At 35.7% G+C, this 18,649-nt stretch overlaps 1 protein-coding gene across 4 annotated transcripts in view; it reads right to left on the reverse strand.

Annotated features, from left to right (window-relative positions):
• CNKSR2 (connector enhancer of kinase suppressor of Ras 2) overlaps positions 1-18,649 on the reverse strand; it is a 256,343-nt gene that overhangs the window by 76,177 nt on the left and 161,517 nt on the right. For 2 of the 4 annotated variants that reach the window (XM_027096112.1, XM_027096114.1), the window contains 2 exons: positions 10,479-10,568; positions 8,637-8,851 (listed from right to left, as the gene is read on the reverse strand). In XM_027096112.1, coding sequence (XP_026951913.1) covers positions 8,637-8,851; positions 10,479-10,568 — 305 coding nt within the window. The remainder of the gene's footprint in view (positions 1-8,636; positions 8,852-10,478; positions 10,569-18,649) is intronic. The other 2 variants (XM_027096113.1, XM_027096115.1) reach the window with 1 other exon arrangement.

The raw sequence follows: 18,649 nt of genomic DNA on the forward strand, positions 1-18,649 counted from the left end.
TTTTTTCAGTATTTCTGTACTTCTTTTTTGGAAGTCTTTTAATGATTAACTAATTTCCTTTAATAGTTATAGGAATATTCAGATCATCTACTCCATCTTGGGAGAGTTATGTAGCTAGTGGGTTTTGAGGAATTGGTCCATTTCATCTAAACTGTTAAAGTTAAGTGCAGGGAGTTGTTCATAGTATTTCCTTGTTATTCTTTAAATGTCTATGAGGTTTGTAGTGATAACCCCTCTTTCATTCCTTATACTGGTAACTTTAGTCTTCTCTTTTTCCCGTTGTCAGTCTTGCTAGACATTTATCAATTTCTTTTTTGATTTTTCAAAAAAATTTACAGCTTCTGATTTTCTCTACTATGTTTTCTGTTTTCAAATTTCATTTCTTCTCTCTATTGTCTTCCATATGCTTACTTATTTCTTGTTTTTCTTTTTCTAATTTCTTGAGGTGACAACTTTCTCCTTTTCTTTTCTTGATTTTTTTGGCCATGCCACATAGCTTGCGGGATCTTAGTTCCCTGACCAGGGACTGAACCCGGGCCCTGGCAGTGAAAACGCCGAGTCCTAACCATTGGACCAACAGGGAAGTCCCTCTCCTTTCCTGAGATAAGTATTTAGTGCTATAAATTTTCCCTTATGCATATGTTGTGTTTTCATCTTCATTCAGGTCAATTTTCCTTGAGATTTCCTCTTTTACCTATGGATTATTTTAAAATGCGTTCTTTAATTTCCAAGAGGTTGGAGACTTACTTGTTAACTGTTATTGATCTCCAGTTTGATTCCATTATGGTTAGATAACATACTTTGTATGATTTCAGTTCTTTTAAAATTAAGGTTTATCTTATGACCTAAGATATGGTCTATCCTGATGACTGTCCCATGCACACTTGAAAAGAATGTGTATTCTGATGTTTTGGGGAGTCAGATACTGTTGGTGGGTAGTCGTTCAGCACTCTATACCCTTGCTGAGTTTTTGTTTAGTGGCTCTATGAATTACTGAGAGGGGTGTTCAAGACTTCAACTATAATTATAGATTTGTCAATTTCTCTTTTCAGTTCTGTTGGACTTTGCTTCTAGTATTTTGAATCTCTTAATGCATATACATTTAAGATGCATATAAGATTTAAGATGCATAAAAAATTTAACATTTTTATGCCTTCTTAGCGAATAGATGCTTTTTACACCTGTTGCGGTGGAGGAGGAGCATGATTTTTCTTAATGGTTTTCACTAAAATAACTATTAGTATAAATGGGTCAGTAAACACAAGTGAATTTTCCTCCTAGGCTTCTTCATGGACTTGCATTCTATAAAACTGTTTCATATTTATAGACAAGAAAAGCCAAGATTTCATTCCTTCTACTTTTTAAAACCACATAACCGTATTTAAGGCAGTGGGTCTCAACAAGTTTTGATTGTGACCCTCTTAGGCCAGTAGGCCTTGTGGTCCATTTGTCCCTACTTTCCAATGGAAAATTAACTAGGTGATACCAATAGAATATGACTGTAAGTACTGTAGGGTATGGATAATTCATAGTATCATTTTTAGAAAATCTGGGTCATGTGAATTACAACATGCTAGAAGGTAAAGCAAGCAACCTAAAGCAAACTAAGGTCAATAGTCTAATGATAATATATAATTAAAAAAAGCAACTGAAAACTATAGGTAACTTAAGAAAATCCTGCTGATGTACCAATATAGCATTCCTCCTGAAAACTGTGGGAACCAGAACCATCTACACTTGGGCTTGAGCAATAAGAGCACCACTGTACTGTTGGTTGCATGGATACTAGGCATCTTGGAAAAATAGTGAATTAGAATATTGAGTAAACTCTACTAATGCATTATTTTATGATTATTCAATTTATAACCTTTTAAACTCATTTAGTAGGTTACTAATAAGCAATATCTAGTCACAAGTGAAAATTAAAGTCTGTGAAATTACGTGTTATTTGCCCATAAGAATCAAAGGAAGGACTGTCATTTCTGCATAAAGCCTCAGTCACCAGTAGCCGTTTGCTAAGGACAGCCCAATAGTTTGAGAATCACCACTCTAGGGAAGTGCTCCAGTGGGAAACACGTGTCACAGTCCAGGCTGTTCCCATGTAGGCTTTGCCAGTGCTACTACGAATTTGGCATTAACACTCTAGAAATTGTGAAGTCATCCACAGGAACCAGAGAATACATATGATATAAATACAATAATATTTAGAATGGATATCTGCATGCACCCCGGTGAGGAGAAACATCATGTCACACTGTACCATGGCTGTCATCTAGGTGAGTAAAGTCAAAGCGTGGAGAAAGTGGTTATTATAAACAATTGTTAGCTCAGAGATGGTTATCTAGCCACTGAAACTAACTGCCCTCTTATTTTAGCTACATTGATCCTGAAACAATGCAGCTAAGACAGGCCTATATTAGACAAACCAATCTTTATAACTGTAGATAAATTTAATTATAAATGTTTATAGGCTGCCAATATAGCATATTTTTCATCTTCGTGATAATAATAGCTCTGGCTTCTCTAATAGATGGTAAAATCCTTATGAGTAGACATGACTTTACATGACTTTATTCATCTAAAAATGTGAGTTTTGGAGTCAGACTGCTTGTACTCATATTTCAAGTCTGCTACTTTCTGGCTGTATGACCATGAGCAAGGTAAACTTTGTGTTTCAGTTCTTCAAAATAGATATAATAATAGTAGCAACCTCAGAAGGTCAATTTGAAGGTTCAATGAGATAACATATGTAAGTTCTTAGCATAGAACTTTAGTAAGCAATAGGTAAATGTTAGCTATTATTATTAGTAGCAGTGGCAATATTATTATTATTTATATATATTCCACAGCACTTATTGGGCCTTAAAGATAGTTGGCACTACTAGAATTGCTGTTGAGTTTCTGCTAAATTATGTTATTTTTTGAGGGGCAATTTGAAACACTTGGGATAAATGATAAATACTTCTATATATTTAATTTTTTAAATAAACAAACAAAAGACTTTGAGATTTAAATATTTCACAAAGAAAAGTATTTTCCCTTTCTCATTATTGTGTGTAGGCAGAGAAAAAGTCTAAACATGAGTAAGTGGGGTAAGATGGTAATGGGAGTAAATATTAAATCAAGAAATCTTCCATTTACATGAAATAACAGCATAGAATTGAACAAGTTTACTGTTGATGGTAGTCTTGCCCAGCTGGTGTATGAGAGAGAAACTCTGCCAATGTTCAAATCCCAGCTCCACCACTTAACTGCTTATTGTTAGTGCCTCAGCTTCCTAATCTGTAAAATGGGGATAATACCAGCACCTTTCCTCATAGGTTTTTTACGAGGATTAAGTGAGTTAAAATTTGCAAATTACTTACAATAGTGTCTGTTTCATAATGTTTATTTACTTGTTAAATTTTTAAAAATAAGATGTCTTTTAACAGCTCTCCACCTCCTTCCTCCAGAAGCTCCACCAAAAATCCTTTCACAATTTGATGGAAATGGCTAAGAGTACTTATCAGAAGTGAAATAGTAACTGAGTGTTTGTAGTTATATCCTAAATAACTAAGACAAGCCAATGTTGGAATGTTATGAAACAAATCATCCAGATTTTTTAACACCTACTCAAAATCTGTTTTACATAAGCCACCTAAAATCACATTATTCAGTTTATGAAAGTGTACCTGCATGTTGCCTAGATCCATATCAAATTTTACTTTTCTGGCTTCTCAGCATGTAGATTTAAAATAAATTATTATTTTGTTTATGGATTTAGTTCAGCAGCTTTAATGTGAGAGCAAGGTGCCATATGTATATCATATTAAGCAAAAAAAAAGTCCTGATTCTAATCATCCCTTATCTAAAGGCTTTCATCACTACATTTGGATTTCACACACACACACACACACACACACACACACACACACACACATCAGACACTGCTGTCTGCCTTTGCTTCATGTGCTCTCAGGTCAGACGAGGGTTTTGGCAGCTAACAACTCCAGTTTCAGACAGAGAATCAGTGAGTAGGTAAAATAAAGTTATACTCTTTTGAAAAATACCATCACATGCTTGGCTGACAGGCATACTGCGACCTCCATAACGAGAGGGCAGTGATAGGAAGAGAGCAAGAACTAGCTGGAGTGGAGGAGATGAGGCCAGGCTGAGGGGGAGCTAATCCTGTTGCCCTGGTGGCACCTGTGGAGCAGAGCAGTCTTTTAAATCACCCTGATTAAAGGTACAAACTGGGACCTGCTTTGAGAGGGAGCCCAACATGGTGAGTGTAAATTACTAGGTGATTCCAATACTCTCTTAAATGGGTGGGTGGTCAGAGTTAGGCTCCACATGGTCTGTCGTCTGTATCAGTAAACCAGCCAAACCCTCGTTGGAGGAGGCGCCAGTAAGGGCAGAGTTCCCATCTTTGGAATGAAATGGAAACCTAATCGATAAAGTAGAATTTAGTCATGTGGACTAGACAAACATGATAGAAGACATTCAGAGCCCTATGCCTCTCCCCAGGCACATGGGACACTGAGCCTATGGTAATAGGTTCCTGGTGGTTCCCACTCTGAACACACCCCAACTGAAGGTCGGCTTGTACTGGGCAGGGCTGGTCATGGAGGTGGCTCTTGTTTTTGCAGGCTGAGGACATCAGCTGAGAGACACTGAGAAAGGCATTGAAGTTCCTGTCACATTCACTCACTCATTCATTCATTTATTCATCACATTTTTATTGAGCACTTGTAAGGTACTAGACTTAAACTAGGTACTAAAATATAGTGCTGAACAAAATGGAGAAACTATCCTTTCCTGTCATGGACATGGACATGCCGTCTCTACCATATATAGTGAAGAAAGATACTAAGCAGATAATCACACAAATAAATACGTAATTATGAATCGTAAGAAAGTTTTCAAAGAAAATATACAGGGTGCTAAGAGACTATAATAGGAGAAACTGATTTAGTTTAGGGTGTGGTGGTCAGGGAAAGTCTCTCTGCAAATTCAGGTTTAGATAGGAGTCAGCCAGGGGGAAAGATGGGGTAGAAGCATTCTCAGTAGAGGGAGGGACATGTCAAAAAGGAAAGAGGTGGCAAAGACTGGTGATAATTCGGGTAGTTAGAGCATAGTGAATGATTTCTTTTCAAATAAGTTTAAGAAAAATACATAAATTGGAATAACAAATATATGGAATTAATAAAAAATAAAATTATGTATTTTACAATACCATAAACTTCTAAATCTTTATTATTATATAAACATTTCTGCTATAATTGCTAAGAGGAATGAGTCATGCTGAAGTCAAACTGTATTTGCCTGGCTTTGTGTATTATTAGGCTGCTTTCCAGAATAGACTAACGGGGATTATAATCTAGGAGCTTAAAAAGGAACACCCTGCACACACACACACACCTTTAGTAAATTGTTTAAGGGTATTTAATGCTGATATGATCCTGCTATTAAATTCAACTAAATTTTCTCCAAATTTCAACCCAGACCACATGGAACTAGTATTATGATAGCAGCCTTACGAAACTCATTATTCCATCTTTATAATCCTCTTCCACTTAAGTCCTATTTCATTAAAAATAGTTGTGCTATCCAAAGGAATAATTGGTAAGAATGAAGATTAATGGTTCATCATGAAGGTGATTGGATTACATATTGATACTGATCTTGTGTTTCTAAAAAAATTAACATAAGTAAACATTTTTTATTTTAAATAAGTACATATATACAGATTAAAAAATAAAACAAAAATTCCTGTGAAATATAAAAAGCAATCATTTAAATATATTTTATTTTGCCTCCCAGGTCCAGGCAATTTTAACTATAGTACCCTGTAGTCTCAGTAATATACCATGCTGAATAACTACTTGTGTTTTATAACAGCAGTAGCTCTGTATGTTTTTCTGAACTTAATAAAAAAATAGTAATATAGAGCAAAAGAGAAACCTGGGTAGAAATCAATCCACCTACGAGAAATGTTATTAAAATCAACATATGAGTGCACATGTTTCTTCAAGTGAACTTTTTCAAAATTCACTCATTTAGTTATTAGAGCACTAATTCATTTGTGTATGTAATGCCTACCATGCATGGAGGACCAGGGCAGAGTGTGGAAAGATCCCTGCAGTAGGTGGTTTGGGTTTTAGTTCTTACTCTTACACTGTTTTGCAACACAGCTTTGGGTAAATCACTTTTTTGAGTTTTGAGTTTTGTCATTTGCAAACACGGTTGTTGTGAGGTTTAAAAGACGTAACAAATGTGGAAACTCCCTTGATAACTGTAAAAGTACTAAATAAATGCAAGTAAAGTCCTCTAAGGAACTTAAGAGTCTAATAAAAAACTCACCAATGAATGTTCTTTCTTTTTGAACACTGGTTATAGACATTGAACATACACTTTGGGGCTAACAATTATTTAGCTTCTTTTAAACCAGAGAATAGTTAGAAAATGTCCAGCTTTTCACTCTGAAATTAGTGGGTTAGTGTTACATGGGAGGACTTCCTCCATGATTAACAATATTCCTTACCCTGTGCTGTCTCTCTGTTAAAAATTAGTTGGGATAAATATCATGTATCTGGGAAATCCCTGTTACAGACTCAGGATATAGAATAAAAATAGGAGGCAAAAGTAGGCTCTGCTTTCTTTCTTGGAATAAACTTCTAGAAGTGAAGTTACTAGACCAGGTTCTTTGCACACTTAACTAAATAATGCCTTTCAGAAAGGTGGTAACAATTTATAGATAATACTAGATAATACTCACAATATTCCTGATTAGCAGTTTTACCTTTTACTATCTTCCATAATTTAATTACTCAAAATTCACAAGACTCAGCTATTTTCCTTCCTCACGCAGTATATTCCTGTCTGGACGTGCACGACAGGATGGCACAGGCTGAGTGTTTAAATGAGCCTTCAATGGCTTACCGTTCCTCTTACGGCAAATCCAAACAGTTTAATAGTTTACACGCTCTGGGTGAAGTGGCCTCTTCTTTCCTCTCTAGCTTCATCTCTCACTACCAGCTTCTCTCTTGAATAGGCCAGCTGTCTCTTATGTTTAGATCTTTGTTCAGGCTATTACTTCTGACTAGAACACCAGCTTCTCAGTGTGAAGATAGCATTTCTGACTAGTGATAGCAAAAGTGGCCCCCACCATACAGCTATGAGTATTGATTTCAGAATGACTGCAAATGTCTATGGAAAAAATAATAACCTGATTTGCCACTTATTCAAAGTAGCAGGTTTTGATATGTGCATTATTCTCTTGGAGAGGAAGAGGCTGGTGGTATGTAATGGGGGACAGGAGAGGATAGAGAACGAGCACCCAAGAGTGCTAACTGCACTCCTATGTCAACCCAAATATGAAAACATATTTCTTCATTTTCATTTTATGAGAGACCTAGCGAATAAGTAATTAGATGATTTAAAAGATATACTCAGGAAAGCAACTCAACTATGAGTTGTTAAAATCTTTCACATCTTGTATATCTAGATGGTCTGTCTTCCACAGCAGTGACAGATTAAATTTTTTGATGCTGTATACACTAAGCACAGTTGTTCAACTCACTTAAAAGCCTGTAGTCCATATTTTTCAAGGGCTTCTAATAAGAAGCACAACAAACTCCCTTTTAACCAAAATGTCATAAAATGGGTTGACTTCGTGATTTGAATGTTTTGGCTAACAAGATTCTCAGCCTCCACAATGCCATTGTCCTAGTTTCTCATCATCCATCTGGCCTTAATGGCCCTGCCTTTGGCCTCACATCTCTTGATTGATGCTCTGCACCAGAGAGATCCTATAGGTCAATCTCATCATGCAAGTCCCCAGGTCAAAATTCTTCAGTAGCTCTTTATTACTACAGGAAAGAGCCTAAGTACTTTATCATAAAATTCCTGATCTAAGCCCCACCTACTTCTCTAGGGTCCCATCTACTGCCCCTTCTCACATGCTTTCCTTCAACTTTTAATGAACCAGTAATTTTGAGCCACATGAAGTCCGTGGAACATGCCATATTTGCACACATTTGTGGCACACTTTCATACGCCTTCCCACAAAAATACTGCTTTTCACTCTTCACCCAAATGCTCCCCATTCTGAAGCCTCTTCTCACTTCCCAAGAAGGCAAAGGCCGTTCTCCTACACTTCTTGCACCCACCCATTACAAACTGTATTGGGACTCTCGGTGTGTCTTTCTTTCCATATTACGGTGTGCTATGTCTTCTCATTTTTACCTCGAGAACCATGCTCTAAGTCTAGTGCATAGTAGATGTTCATTTTTAAATGAAATCATAAATATATTAAAAATCTTATCTTTAATGTTGAACTTTACAGCTATTCATTTACTGTGTATTATCACACTAATGATTAATCAGCTAATTATTAGTCTCCATAAATTCTGTGCATATTAAGTTATTTCATTAAAAATATAACCTGCTACAACACACGAACTCATTAAACATATGAACTGAAGAACAAAGCAATAAGCCATCATTTTTTTTAAACGTTTTTTTCAGGGCATAACATCTAAATTTAGGATCTTTTGTGAAAATCTGACAAGAGGATAAAAATAAATAATCTGGAATTTACCAAAAAGAGTCTGCCAATGAAAGTATTATCATAGAGTCTTTGAAATTTTACTTACATGGTATAGTGTGGCCTCCGGCACAGGTGTGCCCATGATATCTTGTCTCAGTGCATCCATTTGCAAACTAGGTAGCAATGAATAGTGAGTCGGGCTACTACTCTTATCACCCTTCTTTTTAGACTTCTTCCCTGTGTCTTTTTTGCTGTTTCTCTGAAACATGTATTCTTCTTGAGCAATTTTTTCATTGCTCATATATCGGAGTAGAGAGTTTTCTATATAAAAGAAGATAAATAGACCAATGTAAATACGCAAATATTCCAAAGTTCCTATTCTTCCTTAATTGTACTATGAGATTTTGTTTCAAGAAATGTAACTTGACTTCATTTATGAAATACCTTTGTAGTGAAAATATAGAGGATCTTAATTATTTGGGATCATAGGGAAACAGGAAATAGATAGCCTATAGATTATTTCTCCAAGTTTTAGGTCTGAACAAACTATATCAGAATCACCTGCGGAAGTTGAATCAGAAGTTCTGGGTGTGTGGCTCATAAAATTTTTAACAAGCTCCCCCAGGGAGATTCTGCAAAAATTTGATGACAAACACTGACGTATGGCAGGCTAGGGAGCATCCTTGGAGAAGTTAAAACCCACACTATGGACCAACAGTGAGGAAACTTAGTTCATAAAACCTATGCTTAAATTGATAGCCAGAACTATCAATTGTAACTATTAGTACAGTGCTTCATAAGGCCTTTTTCCCCCAAGATGTCACTATCATATCAACTCCCAAAAGAGTGACTCAGAGAAGGCATATAAGTGTTTCCCTTTTTATATTTTTCTTGGTTAATTCTATAAAACAAATGAGGTTAGAAACTGAAGTTTGGAAGACGGAATGAATACATAGATGTAAAGGAATCTGTCAATATTCCTATATTTACCAACACTTTCAGAAATTCTCGCTCCATGAAACAAGTGTTAAGAAGTCTAATGAAGCAGATAGTCATGCTTACTTATCCCTGTGTAGTCTGTGGATCTGTGTATTAATGAAATAAATTCTGCACACTGGCTAGAAATAACAGGCAAGTGGGTTAAACATGTTATAAAGGAAGCTTAGTGACTTTAGGTTCTATGAAAAGTCTTTTGCTTTGTTTTGAATAATTTTATTTTTCATCTATAACCTTAGGGATCTCATTTCAGAAAATGCAAGTAGCAGCATGACCCACTGGGCCCACCATATCCACACTTGGTTGAATCCCATTTAGTAGCAAAACTTCCAGTTGCTCTCTTTACTGCTCACCTCAATGGCAGGATAAGTGAACATAAAAACTTACTTTTGGTAGATACTTCAAGTGTAGCCCACCCCCAAGTAAGAAGATAACCCTGAACAGCAAACAGAAGAGAAAAAAAAGCAAAGCAGTTTTTTTTTCCATTTCTATATGGTTTTCATTAGAGTCACTGGCCCAGTTTCTATTAGTTTTTACCCATGTGCTTCAAAGCTCAATTTAACGTTATATTAATACAAAAGTAGTGAGGTTGGCATTGCGGACCAATGGGGACTGATCACAAACTCTTTCTATTTGTTGAACTTAATTCTTTTATGCAGTTTCACACTTCTGACCTTGTTTTCCAAGTATTAACTTTCAAATAACACTCAGATATTAATTTTTTACACTGTACTTATCTACCCTGAATCCCTTAGGAGGCATTCAGAGAAGATATCTACTTAATAACAGATCAAGATAGTTAAAGGTTAGTCTGAGTTGGTTTGGGTGTATCATAAAGTCAATGAGAGAATGAATAGTTTTCCACTGAAGCCACAACATCCTATTTAAAAAACATTTAAATTTGCTTTTTGTTTCAACAACCCAGCCTACACTGAAATTCTAGAACACTTACCTCTTCTACTATCTCTCTTCATCTTATTTGGATCTTCATAGTCCCCCACCCAATTATATTCCACTGGCATAGATATAGGTCGTAGCTTGCCTAAACACAGAGAACAAAATTCACATCACATTGTTTTTCTTCCCCACGTCCGCTCAAACTTAAACGGACTTTTAGCTACAGTCTGCAAAACACACTCACTCATATGCAACATTATGGTTGGCATTTGTGAAGGTGAAAAATATGTGTGTTTTGAGCCAGAAGGTGAAACTGCCTGTGGCAATTGGCCAGGTGATAATGCAAACTTAAGGCACTTTTTATAAATAATAAAGAACAGCCTAGGTTTGCTCTCTTAGGAGCTCCAGGCTTTAAGAATGTGGCCCTTTACAAAGAGGATCATCATTTTAGTGACTTCATTTTCAATAACTGGATCTGTCTTATTCCCCAATGCCCAAGTGTCTTTATCTTGATAGCCAATCTCCAGGATAGTAGCTCCTTGGGTTTAACCTGCCTGCCAGAACATTAACCCATCATTTCATGTTGGAACACCACAATACTAACTTCCCATCTTCACTGCCTCCTAACTCCTATCTGCTTTTTGGATACCACTATTCTTCAGCAATATGGCTATACTCTTTTTTACGGCCTAAAGCTGGGTCTGCCCCAAGCATCTCTTGCTATTGTGAACTCTAGTTTCTAGTTCCAAGTAATCATTGTTTTGGCCTGTCCCATTTCCCTCTGGGTCTGTGTTCTTACTAAAAAGCATTTTTAATTTTACTTTAGCAAGCAGAACTCATGGCACAGACTTTAAGGATAGCTTTTCGGTGAGGCTGCAGTGTATTATTTCTGATCCACTTGAAATTCTTGAAGCACAAAACAGCCAAAAGAAAATCATACTGAAGTTTAAAAAGGATACCTAGCACAAAGTCTGGCATACAAATTTACTAACCAACATTACAGTTGGCCTTTGTGAAGGTTAATAAATTCTGAATGAATGAAAATTAAAGACTCATGTGGGACTGGGTCATAATAATAATGATGATTATGATGATCATGATAATAGTACTAACATGTATATATCATTTACCATATGCCACATATTGTCTAAGGGTTTTATAAGTATTAAATTGTTTAATTATCAAAATTATGAGAAATACACTATTACCCTCATTCTACCAGATGAAGAGCCTGGGACAGGTTATGTAATTTACCCAAGGACACACAGTAGGTAAGTGTGTAGTACCAGGGTTCAAACCCAGGCACTCAAACACTACTTCTGTAGTAATTTTTGGTGACTTCAATATTCACCCTCCAATATTTTGGCCTCTCAGTTTCTTGAGGTTCTCTCCTCCACCCATTCTTGTGGTCATATGCTTAATCTTGTCACCTGCAAAGGCTGTAATTCTTCCCAGTACCCCAATTTCCTACCACCTTCTGCATTTTTAGCACACCCCCTACAGCACTCCAACAATTCTTCCTCCTTTAATCTACCAATCTTCCCACCTTTCAACACCTCCTGGTCACTGTATGTCCTCTTCACTTTGCTCCTTGCCCAGATACATTTCACAATCAAATTGCTATGAACACTCCATGGAGTTAAAAAATCCATCAAGATACTTCTTTCTCATTATGTTCTTAAGGAAAATGTGCCAATCTTATGGCATTTAATTATGTATGCTGATACAGCTTACTTAGTATATTTTCCTAAGCTCTTTGAAAGTCTGAGGATGAACTAGACATGATAAAATTATTATTATTATTGTTATTTTTTTTTTTTTGCAGTACGCGGGCCTCTCACTGTTGTGGCCTCTCCCGTTGCGGAGCACAGGCTCTGGACGTGCAGACTCAGTGGCCATGGCTCACGGGCCTAGCCACTCCGTGGCATGTGGGATCTTCCCAGACCGGGGCACGAACCCGTGTCCCCTGCATCGGCAGGCAGACTCTCAACCACTGTGCCACCAGGGAAGCCCTAGACATGATAAAATTATTAATGGGCCCCCCCAACGAAGTATTTATTTAATGGCTTCCTTTCAAGGTGTGCAAACAACTTTATAAATGATCATCTCAGTTTCCAAATTTTCATGGGGTAGATTTCTGCAATTTTACAGAGGGAATTTGGGTAAGCTGATGCACGTCAATATATTCTGCCCATCCAGGGTGGCATAAAGGTTTTAGGAAAGGTCTCACTTTGTCATGTCTATTCAACTGCTTTCCAAAATCAGTCCTCCAGCTTTTCAATGTTATGAGTGCTATATTTTCAAAGTTCTTACAACTCATTTCTTTAGAATCTGGTTTTAAGGATAAACTCCATTTCAGCATGGGCACTGAAACTGAAATAGTTAACAGCTCTAACACTGTTTCTACATGTCACTAAGAAAATCTTTTGAAAAGTGAAAAATCCAACAAATAAGCGTTGTTTTAACTTTCTCTCGCTAAGAAAGAAAATAGTCTGATAGTTTTTGAAGAATTGATTGGTTGTTTGGAGTCAAATAAATGTGCACAAAAACAAGAAGAAACTTCTCACATACAATACAAAATATATAATTGTATTCGTTGTATTTCACGTCATATTCTCTGAGATTTTCATGGAACTAAGCCAAGAAAGAATGTAATTAAGCCTTTGCTATGTCTGGTTATATCATTCACCATAGGAAAAAAATTTGCAGAAGGTTTAAACACTGACTTTTTATGGAGTGATTTTTTTTAAACAGAAGTATACTGTATATTACTGATACAAAATTGAGGAAAATACATTGAACCAGACAAAAAACTGAGATAAAAAGTCTTAATTAAAATTTACTTTTTATAGGGACATCAAGTTTTTGCTTTTACTAGTTAATAAAGCTGTGAATTTTAGCAATGCAAATCAAAATAAGTATTTTTAAAAGTAAAGTGTATTATTTGTTTAGTTATAACAAATAATGTTGCTTATAAACAATGCTTTTATAAATTTTTTATTGTGCTAAAGTATTGAAATAGATTTAGTAAACAACAGTCTTTGGCAAATTAAAAAATAGACAATGGCTTAAATTATTTCTAATTTTAAATATATAGATCTTTGATTGCAGCTTGGAAATGCTTGCCACTGTGTATTTATAGCAGTGTTTTAATTTCATAACAGCAAAGTTCAAATGGAAAAAAATCTTTATGGTTTGATGCTATAGTGATGCTAAGAAAAAGAGTTCTACATGCATTATTGCTAGATTTAAATCAAATGTACACTATTATTAATACAGGCAAAGTATTTTTATGCTCGTATGACCTTTTAAGCCTTATTAAACACATCTGACTCATTCCGACGTAATTGTGCATAAATTAGTAATAAATCTCTGAAAAATAATTTGGAAAATTGAAAGGTATCTCTTTATGTAATAACGCTATTTACTAATTCATAAGGAAAATTAATAATAGTCAAGAATATAGTAAAAACATGAAGATAAAAGCCCATTTAAAAATTTTGCTGACTACTTCCTCTTACAGAAATTTTTTATTCCTTTAAGCATGAAACATTTATTAATTATAGAGTTCATTTGACACATCGTCATAAACCTTGTGATAAATCTGTGCTAGTATCTCATAGTTAAATTATTATTCTGTTACTTGGCTTTTCATATCTGTTGTACATCTGGAGCATTCTAACTGAGATCTCTATAGAGGCAGGAATTGTGCACTGTATTTCTTATTGTAATCTAATAAATGTTCAAGAAGTCAAAGATAAATACTTTTGGATTTTGTTTGAATTTTATTCTGAAATTAATGGCAAGTAGCTTTTTAAAAATAATGAACTATATTTAGCTGCAATTAAACACAAACAGAACCTTAAATATAATTTAAAGAATATTTAGCACAGGGAACTATAATTCAATATCTTGTAATAATCTATAATGGAAAAGAATTCAAAAAAGAATCTATACATACCTATACATATATATGTATAGATATGTATATATATATATACACACACACACACACACACACACACAACGGAATCACTTTGCTGTACACTTGAAACTAACACAACATTGTACATTAACTATACTTCAATATAAAAATGGTTAAAAATAAAATAAAGATATATTAAATCTAAAAAGAAAAAGCAGATAGGAGTTTTAGAAAGTCTAGGAACAAGCCAAACTAAACAGCATATTATAAGGCACATGTGTAAATTGATAAAAACTATTCTAAAAAAGCAAAGAAACAATAGATAATTCAGGAGAGTAGTGATATTAACGAGATAGGGTCGGACAGGGATCCATTGTCCAAAGACAATGGTTAATATTCCAATTATTGGCAGGTTGCCAGAAGAATCAACCATGTGATTAGAGGGTTGGAACTTTCAGTCCTATCCCCCACCCCCCCACAACCTCCAGAGATGGGAGGGGGCTGGAGATTGAGTTTAATCACCAAGGACCAATTATTCAATCAATTGTGCCTATGCAATGAAGCCTCCATAAAACCCAAAAAAGGACAGGGTTTGGAGAGCTTCCAGGCTGCTGAACAGGTGGAGATGCTAGGAGAGTGGCGCACCTAGGGAGGGCATGGAAGCTCCAAGCCCTTGCCCCATGCCTTGCCCTATACATCTCTCCCATCTGGCTGTTCCTGAGTTATATCCTTTTACAATAAACTGGTAATCTACTAAGAAAAAAAAGAATACTGATGTGATGGAATGCCTTATAATGATCTAATACTCTGTTTTAATATGAAATTGCTATGTTTTAATACTAGTGTACAGAATTGCTTGAAAATAAACCAACTTTTTCCTTAGACAGTAAAGCATTTTCAATGCTATTACAAATGCTACAGTGCTCTTTGGCAGAGTTAATTGCTCACTCTCTTGGGCTCCCTTAGCTCTTCCCTAGTGCCTTTTGTATATATGATCCTTAATTATACTGTATTGTATCTGTCTGTTTATGGGTTTTTCTACTTTTTGGCAGGAACTTACATATCTTTGTTATGGAAGTTCCTGGCAAAGATTCTGACCCAGAGCAAGTATTCATTAAATTTCTTTTGAATGCTTGAATGAAAGGATGCTAGACATTAGGGAGATCCCAAATTACTGGACTGTTCACTGGATTCTACTCCCTCTTTCTTATTCAAGGGCATCTCTTGAGCAATTCTACCTTACTTGCTCCTGTAGCATCAATTTTTCCCTTTCGACCCAATGATTCCCACTAGCATACAAACATGCTGTAATTTCTCTAACCTTAAAAAAAAAAACCCTTCTTCAACAATAAACAGCCACCCTGCTACCACTTAATTTCTCTGGTCCCCTTTAGAGAAAGACTCCTAAAGTCTCACTTCTATTCTCAGTCTCCAATTTCTCTCTTCCTCTTTTTCTTCCTAGCTTTACTGAGGTATGATTGACAAATTCAAATGTTATACATTAAGGCTGTACAGCATGACTTTTTAAGGTTTGCAATGTGATTATACACACACACACACACACACACACTGTGAAATGATTACCACAATCAAGTTACCACATCCTTCACCTCATATAGTTACCATCTGCATGTGTGTGCGTGTGTATGTGTGGTGAGAACACTTAAGATCTACTCTCTTGGCAAAATTCAAGTATACAATGGAAAACATTAGAGTGGTTCCTCAAAAAATTAAATATAGAACTTCCATAGGATCCAGCAACCCTACTTCTGGGTATATATCCAAAGGAAATGAAATCAGTCTGTCTAAGAGAGATCTGCACTCTCATGTTCATTGTAACACTGTTTACAATAGCTAAGATATGGAAACAAAACAAGTGTCCATCAGTAGATGAATAAATAAAGAAAATGTGGTATATGTATACAATGGAATATTACTCTGCCATAAGAAGAAGGAAAGCTTGCCATCTGTGATGACATGGATGAAACTGAAGGACATTATGCTTAGTGAAATAAGCCAGACACAAAAAGACAAATACTGTATGATCTCACTTATATGTGGAATTTCCTCCTCTCTCTTGAACCTTCTCCAATTAAGCTCTTGCCCCCTGAACTCCACTAAAACTACTACTGTCAGGGTCACTAGTGCTTCCATGTTGCTAAATCCAATAGACAATTCTCAGAACCCTTGACTTTTCTGATCTGTCTGCAACATTTGACACAGAGGATTATTCCCTTCTTGAAACACTTTCTTTACCTGGCACCCAGGATTCTGTCTTCCTCTGGTTTTTGTCTCCTCTTCTCTTCCTAAACTCACATGCATCCTTCAGAGCTAAGCAAAAATGTCATTTCCTCAGGGATACTCTCCTTGACCTTGTTCTAGGTTGGGTTCCTCTATGTTTGTTTTTATTTTCTTTTGTAGCTTTTTAAAAATAGCATGCCAGTTATAGTCAAATAAGTATTTATTAAATTAGTTGCTTCAATTCTGTTCCTATTCTAGAATGTAAATTTCACAAAGGAACAAAAATTTCTCTGTCTACCCGTGGTATTCCCAGCACTTAGCACAGTGCCTTAAACATAGTAACAGCTCAATATTTGTTAACTGATTACTTGTTAAGAAAGTAAACAGGGGACCTTCCTCATACATTGGACTAAAAAGGTCCAAGCGATACCATTAGTTTCTATTTTCAAAGTTTCCTTCCCCTTCCTTCCTGTCAACTTTCCATTCCCCTCCTTTTCACTCTCCCTCCCTCACTTCCTTCTAAGGAACCTGACCAACCACTTTCATTATTCTAACAAATTGAGCCTAACAGAGCTGTTTGGTAATCAAGCCAGAACTAGAAGTCCTGCCTCCTGATTTCTTATCTAGAAACATTCCCATATTAAGCTACCCATGATGTATGCTGAAATACTACTGAATTGCTGCCTTTTTCAATTGTATCCCTCCCCTACCTTTTAAAAACTCTGTCCCCAACATGCTAAAATCATTAAGTTTCAGGGTGATATACAGCATCTGAGAAGTAATCTTCTCAATTACAGTTGTCAAAGAGTTGAAAAAAAAGACTGCAGAGAAATTTCTCCTTACGTCTGATATATCCTTTAAAAATCACAAAAGAAGCTTTCTCTAGAGGCTAAGGAGAAAAAATATGTACATACACACATATACACATCTGTTCTGAATATTTTAGCCAATATTTTGATGAAAATGAGTGTATTAAGGAATGTTAAGCTATAAGCATGCCACATACATGCCATCAAACTCCCCACATACCAGACAGAAAAATTGCTTTCAGATGGTTGACTGCATTTCTAGGAAAACATCCCGAGATTATTTAAGGTAGAGAATCACACATTTAAAGAGGAGTAAAATTGAATTAAGTGGAAAGTCAGTAATTTTTTAAGGATAAAGGCAACATATCTGGATCTAGTAAAATAAGTAAAAACTGGGCACTCTGATCCCTAGGGCCATATTTTTAAATTTTCATTTCTGGATAAAAGAGCTTGGAGAAAAAGTGGCTTGTAAACATCACAATGTGATGATTATTTAAGTACTGGATTTAATGCCTTATAATATAAATCAAATACAAACCTAATGATTATTAATTTGAAATCGTCTCAGTTGCATTAATGGAGAACAAAAACAATTAAAATCTCATTTCAAAGAATAAGCTACATCTTGTTTGTGAATTTTCCTATTGCTTCCTAAAGGTTATCTAGACTTTAAATGGGGACTCACATAAAAATTGTTGAAGGAGAAAATTTTGAACTGCATCAAAAATTATAGGGAACTTTTAACACTTGATTCCAAGGCTAATTACATTTTGAATCAAATTACATTCTACCAAGAGAGCAAATGTGCTGTACACACTGGAGTTCAGAAAGGTTATTTTAGTCGAAATGCTGCCACTGTGCATAGAGACGGGGAAGGATTCACATGGTTTAAATACTGTCTAAGCGGCAAAAGAGTTCTGGGTTCTCTTTTGAAGGCTCTGGTGGGTAAAAAAACAATGAGCTCTGCTAAATACTTTTGCCCCCTGCTGTGCTCAGCAATACAACTGCGGGAAAGAAAGATGATGTGGGGTAAATAGTATTTGGTTAAAAACATCCCATTTTCAAGTTAAAAACTACAATTAAAGCAAACTATTTTTAAAGATCTTAGTAAAAGCAGTATCTTGAAAATCTTATCAACCTATAGAAGACAGTCACCCCTTCTCATGAAAAGCGAAAAGGACAATGATTAAGACCCTCAATTGAAGACCCTCATTTGAAATAAACAAAACGACGTAATAACTTTATAATTCC

Source organism: Aethalodelphis obliquidens, unplaced genomic scaffold (genome assembly GCF_003676395.1).
Source record: "Aethalodelphis obliquidens isolate GAN/ISIS:26980383/991018 unplaced genomic scaffold, ASM367639v1 scaffold99, whole genome shotgun sequence".
Lineage (NCBI taxonomy): Eukaryota > Metazoa > Chordata > Mammalia > Artiodactyla > Delphinidae > Aethalodelphis > Aethalodelphis obliquidens.